Source organism: Atractosteus spatula, chromosome 26 (assembly GCF_055471065.1).
Source record: "Atractosteus spatula isolate fAtrSpa1 chromosome 26, fAtrSpa1.hap1, whole genome shotgun sequence".
Taxonomy (NCBI): domain Eukaryota; kingdom Metazoa; phylum Chordata; class Actinopteri; order Semionotiformes; family Lepisosteidae; genus Atractosteus; species Atractosteus spatula.
The window spans coordinates 8,160,835-8,173,263 of record NC_142731.1 but is presented as its reverse complement, the minus strand read 5'-3'; the positions used below and the strand labels follow the sequence as shown (position 1 = coordinate 8,173,263).

The following is a 12,429-nucleotide window of genomic DNA, read 5'->3' as shown; positions in this document are numbered from 1 at the left end:
GCTAAGTATATTGATTATGTCGTCAATTACCACTGGAGGTGCAAAGTTCAGATGAAAGGAAGACTAGGAGAAAATGGATATGGGCTGGATACTGATGATCCAAAGTAGGTTTATAGACATCTTCTGAGCTTTTACAACATGTAAAACTAATGGGAGGAACAAACAAGCTTAAAACGGTTGTATGACCAGGAATCTCAAAACTTTCTCAGGTTTCTCTTATTGTAACTCTTTTGTCCAGGATACCTTGCAGTGTTTCGACAAGTGACCAACATTGCCCAGCTGAGGATTAAATAAGCTTAGTGCAATTCAATGTAAGAATGACTGAAGGCTGTGCCTGCGAGGTCACTGGTACTGTCTGGACAGGTGAGTCCTGCGCAGGTGCAGAAATGTGGTGGAGGACTGAGCAATCCTGATTTCTGTGGATTGGAGGGAGGAGTATTGAGGTATTTGGGAGGGAAGGTGGGAAAAATGTTTCTGCTCCTCCTAACGGGGTAGGGTGGTAGCAGGGAGAGACTGGAGAGTAACGGCGCACCAAGTGGCAAGTGATGCAACTGCACAAGGCAACAATTCGGCCCTGTAACTCAGACTCTGAGCTCTGGCTCCTACATGTGGAAAGTTACACAATGTAGCATGAATGACATGCAGAGGCATGCTGACCTCTAGCTGCATGAAAATGCACACGTTGGCATTGAATACAATTATGTATTGATTGCTGCAGGACTTGCCAGTGTTCCAAATGCTGGTTTATTTGAATTTTTCCAATAGAAGGAAAAGAGCTCTATATTCTCGATACCTGAAACTGGAAACATGCTTGTCCCTGAGTGCCCCTTAACACATTAGACTGATTTATGAACAGAGTAAAAGGCTTGGAGTGAAATCGCAGCCCCCATTCCTCCCGAGAGATTGCGCTCTTCAGTTCGAGATGAAGAATTTGCTCGTCAGACGGGTTACACGCCAGACGAAGAGACCATTTCTCAGACTAGACTCGTCAGGCGCAGGCATGTTTTATTCATTTATTGAGTACACCTCATCCCAGTAGCTCTAACAAATCATTTCGTTCTTTTGCCTTTAAAACTTTAATACAGTTGCTAAACAGAAATGTCTAGTGGCAGTCTACAGGAAGCTCATGGGCAAGAGTTCTGTGGTCACTGAGGCTGTAGAGATTGTATAGGATGTCAGAAAAAGCTACAGTATAGTCCCTTTGCTATTTGCCTTTCTTATTATGTTCTCTTAGCTTTGCAATGTATTTCTGTATTTTGTGTGTAGTTTTCTTTGCTTTGCTGTGTTTCGCCATATTCTTATCTTGTATCGGAATTTTCTTGGGCTTCATTTACACTTTGCATTGCTTTTACCGGAGTACACCTCAGTCATCTCTCTGAAGTGTTCCTTTGATGGATACATTAACGACACTTTTGTGAAAAGATCATTTGCCTGCTGGTATTTTGGGGTTTCCAGGAAGGTGCTTTCAAATGAAGGTTAAGCAGGGGTGTCCAGTCCTGGTCCCGGAAGGCCAGTGTGTCAGTCGTTAGCTCAGCTCTTAATTGCCCAAATCGGTCCATTCCTGGTTTAATGGGACCAACTTACTGCAACAGTTTTGGTTGTTGGTGCTTTAAAAAACAAAACAAGATCTGCAGACACTGGCCTTCCAGAGTCTGGACTAGGTACTCCCGCATTTGAGAGTCTAAGAATTCTTATCAACCAGGAACTGAAGGTCTCCTTTTTTTTTTTCCTGTAAGGGCCTGGGTTCAAGTGTGCATTATGTTACCAGAGTTATATTCCTGGTGCGCAAATTTCATTGGGGTTGTAGAAAGAGGAGTCTCCATTCACGAGGAAAATATTGGGCTTCTCTTATAGAAATGCTCAGCTAGACGTGTTAAGGATGTACAGTAGGATCACAGACCTTAGAGGTCTAAGGTCAAGGATTGTGAAGATCATCTTCTCAGGGCTCTCTATGCTGAACCAGAGGGATGGCGCTAACTCATTATCTGTATGTAGGGCCTTCCAGACAAGGTCAGTACAACGTGTTTAAAAAAAACAATGAATCTTTCAAGAGGTAAAAACCTGCTTCAGGACCGTCACCTAACGCAAAGCAGAACTCTCACGACAAAATACCTGCATTGTTTTCTGAGTCGTTAGCAACGACAACTAAAAAAATCAATTTGTCTTTCATAAATTAAACATAATGAGAAACCATTTGGGCACGCAAAACAGAAGCCGAACCATTTAAAATATTCAGTCAGTTGACGTTACGTCCCTGTTAAAATTCCATTATCCCCCCCCCCCACCCTTCGTGCCCAACTGATGAATGATTTCTGCTTTTCGTGTTGGCACATTCTTCACTGTCAAAGACAAGGCTGCATTCCTCAGGACTGGCCCCTGATTGAGAGGAGAGCTGTCCTCAAGAATGATCACCGCTAATGAGCGTAGCTCCTGTATGGGTCTCGTACACAGCAGAGAAGGGGCTGCTCAAGAGACGTTGAAATCAAACTGTCTGACACATGAAACAATTGTCAGTGTTATGTTTGTAAAGTACATTGTCTTTTCCAGCATTCCGTTATTAAGATGCGAGGTGGTCACGAATACTCTCCTTTATCCTATATAAGGTTTGAGAGTAGACGGTGCGTGTTGGGGTGGGGGGTAAACATATTTAGAGAAAATAAGATGTGAGAATAACACTGCTTCTGGTTTTATGAAACTCTAGTTTTAAACACTAGAATACTCTCCGCTTATTATGCCCCGGTTTATAATCTTATGTCAAGGTTTTATATTGGAACATTGGCTTGCTTTAAACCTGGAAAAATAAAACTAAAAAATTAAAATCGGACTTTTACAGTAAATGATGCAGAACAACGCATTAGAGCAGCGCATTCTGAACATCACACGATCTCATTGGAGGACTAATTCTCTTGAGTCTGGTGTTGAGAGGGCTGCTGTTAATTGCGACAGAAATAAATGACATTTTCCGCGCTGTAGCGAGTGTAGCTCGAGGGGAAAGAGGGAGAAGACCCCCTTTTCATTTCTAAAACTTGCTTTCGAAGCCTCTTTTATTTACAAATGAACACAAAGCGCCCTGGAATCCGTTTCCTTTCTGTGCAATGGATGTTTTTAACAATTGTGAGTATTATTATTTTCTTTACAATGTGATATACACATCATACGTGTTTTTGGGGCCGCAACATTCGGGAATTGGAGTTCCATAGAAAACTGTTTTGCTTTAGTCGTTGTAAATTATTTACTTCACTAAACGTAAAATTCAAAATTTCTTTTGAACAAGGCGATTGTTCTAACGATGACAAACAAGTTAAGTAATGTACATCGGAGAAAGCTTAAAAAACCGCTGAACAAAAGGTGTTTTTAATGTTTTAAATACGATTAAACCGATGTTTTGAAACGCTTAACAATAAAACATATATGGTCCTATTTGTTACATTGGTGATTGAGTTTAATAATTTCTAAATAGTTTCTATAATAAAAATTAAACTTAATGCTCTTTCCGTTATCGTGCATATACAGTACAATACGTACATGAAGACTCCTTTTTTGTAGAACACACGTTATCTTTATTGAAGTGGTGCAGTACTTTCCTTTCAGGTAGAGGACTTTGAAGTGAATGTAAATCGAGGCTTTTTGATAGATTTTAAGTTATTTTAGCATCTCAACAGCAGGTTCAGGTTGTTCAAGGGTGGGGAACTGAACTCGTCGCTTTGGAATCTGTTTTTCATCATTTTCATTTATCGTCTTTTTTGTTGTTGCCATTTTTTTTCTATTCCCGACTGAGAAGCATGTATGAAAAGAAAATCTTTGTAAAGAACGCGTATTCTAATTCATAAAGCAGTCGACACATGTCGTGTCTGCGGGTTGTTCGCACGCTGCAGGTGACCTGTACTCATCCTGACTGCTCTCTAGTCCTCCATTTCCAAACGCAAGCAGCCCTGTGCCTCGCTCGGATGAAGACCGGTAACGACCACGCGTTGACGTCCGCCGACAACGACAGCACAGGTGAGCTCAGATCTCCAGCTCCGCAGTTTTGGATGCAGGTTGATGGAAGCCTGGATTCGTCAGGCAAACGGCCTGAGATAGGTGCGCTCAGTGTTCTGCAAAATCGCCGCATTTGTCGTCAACGAAACACCATTATGTACCACCGTGTACATTCAGCATGTTGACCTATATTGGGAATGCATTTTGATCTTGCAAGAACATCGTGTAAAACTGCAAAGGGTTTGGAGGCAGAAGTAGCCCATCAGGTCCTCCTTGTGTCATTTGTTTTTTTTTGCAAAAACATTCGATGTCTACGGAGTGCTAGCAAACGTAAAATCAATCTTCTCGCCATTTCCGTATTTCTCCACGCTTGCTGGCCTAAAAACAGCCATGTAATTGCGGGGCCTGCGTGTCCGTCCTCAGCCGTGACCCCCCAGTCTCCTGCCTGTGTTCCTGCCTCATCTAGGCTGTCTGGTGGAGTGGGACGGCGTGAACTGCTGGCCGGCAGCTGCAGTAGGAGACAGAGTGACCATGTCTTGTCCTGAGGTCCTGCGACCTCTCGGTGCACTCAAAGGTAACCACACACACACACACACACACACACACAGAGACAGAGCGCGGCGTGGGATTTCTAATCTTGTATTAAAATCGAGTGATCTTTCGGTGGGTGTTGTAAACTGTTTGTTTACCCCGCCACCCCCCACCCATAACAAGAACACGCGGTCCACTCAGGACCGTAGCCCACCCCCGTTTTCGGAAGCACATCAGAGTCACCCGACCTAGGGTAAAAAAAAAAAAAGTATAGAGAACGATCATATCGGTTTTCTATGACTTTGAAGTTTATGAAGATTATTGGCGTCTTCTGCCTTAAAAAAAATGCAGAATATAGGATTCCTTCAAATATACGACTATTGAAAATATAGTCTGAAGGCCTAGAGAAGGTATCGGAAATAGCACTTTCTTCCTACGTTCAATTTTGTTGTTTCAATTTTCATATTTTTTGACACAGTACTCAGAATGGTCATGCAAAGTACGAGAACTGCCCCGTTCGTACCCACATACCCCTCCGTGTCTCTACACTGTGTGGTGTTGTCTGCTGTACTGTGAACAGTATGTCCCGAGAGATCAGCGCGAATAAGAATTCCAATGTACATGTAGATATGGCAATAAACTACTCTACTCTGTGCTCACTGTGCAGCATCGGCTTATTTTTTTTTTACAGAACTTATTCGGTCCAAAAGAAGATGCTCATTAAGAGACTGTTTTGTTCAGCTAGTAGTACATTCGAGAACCTGCAAGCTGTCTGAAGAGTGTCTACAGACTTCTCTGGTGATGCACGTATATTTGAACTTTTCTGACGGCGTAACAGACCGAATAACATGGTGGGATACAGGATCTGCCAGAAATACGCAATGAGCAATGTTCATTAGTGGATTGACGTTTGTGTCGAGGTTAGCCTGGTAACAATACACCCACTCACCAGCAGGGGGCGCGCTTGTCAATGAAGAAACATGGATTGCTTTACGCTGGCGTCTTCGGTTTTTTCTTCTCCAGCTTCAATCAGCAGAAACTGCACTATTCGTGGATGGAGTAAACCCAGCCTGCCTTATTACCACGCCTGCCAGTTTGAAGACAATGGTGAGGAAACGGAAGATAAGGTAGGGAAAAATTAAGTCTCGTCTTTTCATAATTAGAAAAACCTGTCCTTGGCTTATGTGAGACATAGTTTGTTAAATCTTTTCTTAGATTTCCTTACACTTAAAACAAGAATACTTTGCTACTGTCAAGCTGCTATACACGTTTGGATATGGAACTTCACTGACTGCTCTGGTCACTGCTGTCCTCATCTTTTGTACATTTAGGTAAGCAAGTATTACAATTATTTCTGTCTGTTAATGTCTATCTGATGGAAAACCCAACTTTTTTGTTGTGTATTGTAAATAACAATGAAGTGGCATTGTGTTCTGGAAACACGCAAGCTGGATCTCTATATTTACACTTACCCTATTCTAGGATTTTGAAAAGAATTTGTGCTAGCAGAACCGCATCCTTCAGGCTTCCACAGAAGTTAAAATACAGAAAACTGCAGGGAGAGGTAAAAAAACAGGTCTATGTGGTTTCCATCTGTTGGGCCGTGTCTTCAGGCCCTTTTAATAAATGGAAATTAGGCCAAATTTACCCAGGTGGAGTGGTGGCACTGTGGCTGGAAGGTTGCAGGTTCAAATCCCGCAGCCAGCAGAGGAATCCTACTCTGTTGGGCCCCTGAGCAAGGCCCTTAACCCCAACTGCTCCAGGGGCGCCATATAAATGGCCGACCCTGCGCTCTGACCCCCAGCTTCTCTCTCCCTGTCTGTCTGCCTCATGGAGAGCAAGCTGGGGTCTGTGAGAAGACAAATTCCTAATGCAAGAAATTGTATAGGGCTAATAAAGTGATCTGATCTACCTGTAAAGAGCCTTTCAGCTAACAAGTGGGAGGGTTTTGTGTTGCAGGAAACTGCTGTGCATGAGAACTTACATCCATATCTGCCTGTTCTTGTCCTTCATACTGCGGGGGGCTGCTGTGTTTGTGAAGGACGCTGTGCTGTTCGCGGACGAAGGCATGGACCACTGTGCCACCTCAACAGTAAGGGCTCAGAGTGCAGAAGGAACATGGAGTTCCCTTCTCACAACTCGCCTTTCAGCTGCATCCTGTCTCTGTCTCGCCAGATAATAACTTGTAGGAAAAAAAGTTCACCCCGTGCACGGTAGCCATTTGTGTTCTTGGTACCCATGAATGTCTGCAGCTAGCCAAAAGCCATAATGATTTTATGGGTGTGAAAAAACAGCTTTTTGGATCATTAAACTTAACTGATGGAGGCAGGTTTAAAAAGATTTCCTAGTCCAATTGATGCAGGAAGATTTGTTTCCAGTGCCCTGCAACGCCTTGATGTATCGTTTTGTGGCTGGACTGCTAGCACTCTCCACTATAGCCTTTTCTTCCTTCACTCCGGCTCTTCCAGGTGGCCTGTAAGATGGCAGTCACATTCTTTCAGTACTGTGTCCTAGCCAATTTCTTCTGGCTGCTGGTAGAGGGGATGTATCTGCAAACCCTGCTGGTATTTACCTTTACTCTCGAGAGGAGGTTCTTTTGCTGGTACACTGCTATAGGATGGGGTATGTATGTGACACCTCTGATATTAATTTTTCCCCACTTCTGTTATGTCTTTTAACTTGTGGGTGAACTCTTTGAACAGAGATTATCCTGTCATTTGTAACTTACCTTTTACTGTTGTTTAAAAAGTGTGGTTGAATTAGCATCTTGTGCACTTTTTTTTTTGTTTAAAATCTTCAAATTCTGCCCCTGTTTTTGGCATTGCTATTTTTTTAAACTAGCAAATATAGGATTTGTTAGGCTGAACCCAAATCATACATTACATCTTCCAGTTGGATATCAGAAAGGAGATGCTTTAAAAAGTCAATTTAGAAATGTACTTCAGTTGTCGTGTTTGTCGTATTGCATAAAAATACACATGATGTCAGAAATGGCACCACGTATCATATCATAATGTGTGTCCACAGAAAAAGGTTTTTGCTGTGTTTATAGAGAGAATTTGTCTGCTTTTCAGGTTCTCCTATGATATCAGTTTTAATCTGGGTCCTTGCCAAATCACAGTTCGACAACAATGGGTTTGTATTCCCACCCCCGAGAAGATGAAAATCCTGCATTGTAGGGATTTTTCATGGAGCTGTCTGTGTGGAGTTTGCATGTTCTCCCAGTTTGTATTGGTGGTGTATGGATACCTTTAATGCACTATTTCACAAACACGAGGTCATTTGCAGTCTCCTTGTGTATCTGGCAGGTGCTGGGATGACTTGGAGAGCTCCTTTTGGTGGATTATCAAAGCCCCTATTCTCCTGTCAGTGTTTGTAAGTATTGCCAAGTCGGGCTTTGATCAATGTCCGAAAACACTGAGACAACTGCAAAATGTATCTGTCGCATTTCGAGACCTACTTTTTTTTTTGTTTTAACCAAGTGTCTTTTTAATTTTGAATACAAGGAACAAACAGCTTTGATGTTTTTTTTCCCCCCAATGACAACTAAAAAAGAAGGAAAGATAACGTTGAGTCAAAGAGCTGAAAAGATTTAAATTCTTAGTGCTGTTCTGTAACTTGGTGGACATATCGGCGGAAATGTAACTGTGTTTTTTCTTCTGTCATGTCCAGGTTAATTTCATTATATTTGTAAATGTCATCAGGATAATTCTTCAGAAAATCAGGACCCCAGAAGTGGGCGTGTGTGACAGATCACAGTACATGTAAGTATCGGAGCACTCAAAATCAGACCCCCTTAAAAGAAGAATGCCACCGGATCAAAATCTTAAATATATTTAAGAAATCCTTCAGCTGAAATCCTAAAAAAAAACGGAACATATTAATTGAGGATATGATTTGGCATTGTGGAAAGAGGATTATGGTACCACAGTTTTGAGAAAAGGATGGCCCATTTATAGTTTTTATTTACTTTTTAACCCTGCACTTGATGTTCAGGAAGTTCTTTGATGCTATTCATTAGTTCCACTTCAAGACCCTTTTGGGACCAAGATGGATGATGCAATTCCTTTTTGAGGTCGAAAACGGTTAATTTACAGCACTCGGTGCCTCAGGTGCTTCGGCTCGTGACGTAACAGAGGCAGCCTTTGGAAAATCAAGGCTTCATTAAACGATTGGACTTGTATGCCTTGCGGCAGGAAGACTTGAATTTGGTGCCTGATTTTCTTTTTCCTGTGCAATACTTCAATTGAGCTTCTTCCCATAAGCCACAAGCTGAAACTGAATCCCATCATTCCCCTCTGTGCATTGGCGTGTGTTTGCTGTGGACTGTAATATAATGGATGTTACTTGGCATTTCTGTGCGTTAACCATAGTACACTGCATGACTCGGTTCGGAGCACGGTACAGCTTGCTTTCCGAGTGAAGGTGCTGGCCTTGACTACTGCAATTCCCTGCTGTGTCCAGGAGGCTGGCCAGATCCATGCTGCTGCTGACCCCTCTGTTGGGAGTCCACTACGTCGTGTTTGTCTTCTTCCCTGAGCACGTGGGAGAGAAGCTCCGACTGTACTTTGAGCTTGTCCTGGGGTCTTTCCAGGTATGGGTAGCTCTCGGAACGCCCTCCCCACATCCCTGGTTTTCCTGGAGTTAGCTGAATTGCAGAAATCGTAACAATGAAACCTCACCAAATTTCCTTAAATATGAAAAGATTCTTTCCGTGTCTGAGAGCTGCTGGCATCACTACCAGTTGCTTTGTCCCTTTTTCCAGTTGGCACAACGTCACCTTGTGCTGCCTAAGTGCTCTGGTACTCTGGCATTTCAACTCTAGCTTTGTGTTGTTCGGACTTTCTTAATTCCATTCAGAAGAGACCTATAACCTAAGAGGTTCGCCACAAACCAAAATCGTTTCAGTTAGATGATGATATGCTTGAAATAAATAAAAGATGTATCAAACCAGAAGGTCTTGAATATTTATACCTGGGTTCCATCATGGTGTTGTAATCTGAAAGGCACTTCAGATTGGGTGCACTCAACAGAGTGGCGTGTTGGGTACTGCTGAGACATGAATGATACATTTTATTTTTTCTACTCTAGGGATTTATTGTTGCACTCCTGTACTGCTTCTTGAATGGAGAGGTAAGCTATCTCTTTTGCTCCATCAGTTGATGTTTTTTTTTCCGCATGATCGAATTGGTTTATTTTCCTTTGTTGACAACGAACACAAAACGCTCATGCAAAGTACAGGAACTGTCCCGTTCATACCAACCTACCTCTCTCTGCAACATCAGCTGATTTTGTTTTTGATCAGCCTTATATGGTTGAAAAGTAGATGCTCATCAAGACTGTTTTGTTTTTCCAGGTGCAAACCGAAATTAAGAAGCATGTGGGCAAGTGGCTGTCCACAGCTGAAAACAGCCCCTTTAACCCCATCACCCAAGACTACACGGCCTGAGTGAGCTGTGCCAAAGACGACACAAGGTTACCTTTTGATGAGGCTGTGCTTGCAGTCTTCAAAAACCCATTCATTTCCCAATATGTCCAGACTCTCACTAGATTAAGGTGCAGTGATAAACAGACACTTCTGTGTGGTGTGTGCGACATACACATCCTAATAAAATGGATTTGTGTAACTTGCAGTATGAAAATCTTAATGAAAGTGGAGCCCACTATTGACTACTCACTTTTTTTTCCTATAATATTAAGCCATTCCACTTTGCACTCTCAGTAATGCAAAAAATAATCATTTTTAAACGAAGGTACTGTTGAGAACATTCATGCAAATGCGACGAGTGTCTCATGTTTGTGTCGGAGCATTCTAAATCTAGGAACCTTGATCATATTCCCTAAAGCTTTTAAAATGTACAGGATTGATTCGACAGGGGTAACTTCAAAACATGAACGCTAGGTGGGGCCAGTGGTATGTGAAGCGGTGTATGGCCATCTAAATTTGCATTCTGCCTGTACACACGCGTGTTTAAACACGCACATGGAGAGTACTCTATTGAGTGGTCCAAATTATGTTATGAAAGTACTGTTTGCAGAGAATATGGGAAAGGAGTACAATGGAAAAACTTTCAGAATTAACTGAAGAATTCTGGGGGGATTTTTAAGAGGGTTTTTGAACATTAGGCGGTGGTGATACAGTATGTCAATACTGTAGCTGTCTATTTACATCTGTATGTGTAGATGTATATCTTTTTGCAGAACACTAACATCTAAATTAAGACTTAAGACAAAAAACACTGTTATGTTGTAATAAATGTTTTCACATGCAACTAGTATTTTGTGGTTTCGTACGCGACGGGTACGACTTGCTGGCGTGTCTTTCATTCAACACGATCCTGGGAATTCTTAAGCAACAGCCCCGTGCTGTAAAAGGTTCACCCTGGTGACTATGCAATGATACTCATCCCTTCCAAGAAATTGTCTGCTCATTATGTTAGAATATGGCAACGTTATCAGAGAGAGCAATCTGCCCTGGTATTAAATTTCGGCTCAGCTGCTTTATCTGCATGAACATTGAGTGTAGAGCGCAGGCAAGAACATGGCTTAGTTTATTGCAAACAAGAAGAAAAAAAACTGTTAGGTGAAGCACTGATTACTCCTGCTTTTCCCCCCTTCGACATTGCTGATTAAAACCCTTTTTTTTCATTTCATTTTTATTCCGAAAGAAGGATCATGCACATGAAAAGTCAGGAATAGTTTCCAAAAATGTTAAAATTGATTGCGGATTAGTCATACCCTGTTGTGCGCCAATATCTTTTTTTTTTTTAATCTTGCTTAACGCTTGATGAGTGCCTTTATTTTGCAATTGCAATAAGGGAATGTGGGCACAGCCTTGTGTCCGATCGGCACTTCAGAACACACGAATGGTGCCACAACCATTTCCTTGTGTTTCCTGTTCCTAAGAGTGCTGCTGCAGGTGTAGTCTTAAATTCTTCAAAAGCGCGGAAGAAAAGCAGAAAGATTTGTCAGAGGTCTATACAGTACATGCACTAGGAGATGCAACTCACTGACGATGCACGTTTTAGGATGTTTTCTTATTGGACATATGGATAAAGTGCTGTGGGATGACAAAGATGTCTGGTGGTGGGTTCAGATATCATCTGATGCACTTGATGGTACATTATTTTGCTTCACTTAACATGGGACTATGTCACACCCTTAATCTGCTAAAGAGCTGATTCATTAATGCATTTTATTTATTGCAGGCTGAGATATAGCTACGATTTTCAGAGGTGAAAGAAAGTGTACAGTTGCTTTTCGTTCCAAGCATCAAGGCAGGTACAGCCACAGGGAGAATTTCCAAAGCTATTTAAATGTATGTATGTATGGCATTTCATAAGTGCCCGTTCTTTTTGCATTTCTGGTATTATACATTTCATATTGCGCTTCACCGTCTTGTCCTAATAAACTTACGACACGTATTTGTTTCCCAAATAATGTCATAATTGGATTTTGGTATATTATAATTAATATGCTGTTAATAACTGTAATGTATTATTCTGATGACATGAATCATGATCAGTACCGAAAGGAAATAAATGAAGCATTTGTCCCTGCTGTCGAAAATTAGGACGAGAGATTAAACATGATTATATTCAGTTTCCATACATATAATCGCTTAGGTACAGCGAGTAGCTCTTCCAAGAAACCCAGTGCAAAAAAAATACTTAAATTCACTTCCAAATCATTTCCCTTCTTCTGTGCTGTTTCAGCGTCCAAACTACTGTAAGTAGGAAAAAATTAAATTCCCGCATGGCGAGACACCTGTGCGCGTTTCCAGTAGGCGACCCTACTGCAAACAGCTAAACGTCTCCTATCCCTGTAAGGCACAATTGCGCTCCGATCTGTGGGTTACAGGATTCAAACTAACCGGCCATACTGCTCTAAACCCTACAGAAAGCGCGCAGTGTTGCCGTG

At 41.9% G+C, this 12,429-nt stretch overlaps 1 protein-coding gene across 1 annotated transcript; it reads left to right on the top strand.

The window, feature by feature from the left end:
* The first annotated feature begins 5,480 nt into the window (after window positions 1-5,480).
* ghrhr2 (growth hormone releasing hormone receptor 2) lies at window positions 5,481-9,979 on the top strand. The gene is made up of 10 exons (XM_088906308.1): window positions 5,481-5,636; window positions 5,725-5,840; window positions 6,469-6,601; window positions 6,978-7,131; window positions 7,584-7,644; window positions 7,818-7,884; window positions 8,182-8,273; window positions 8,974-9,103; window positions 9,601-9,642; window positions 9,866-9,979. Exons 1-10 carry the CDS (start codon window positions 5,490-5,492, stop codon window positions 9,956-9,958), a joined length of 1,035 nt encoding a protein of 344 aa, XP_088762434.1. The 5' UTR covers window positions 5,481-5,489; the 3' UTR covers window positions 9,959-9,979.
* Window positions 9,980-12,429: the final 2,450 nt, after the last annotated feature.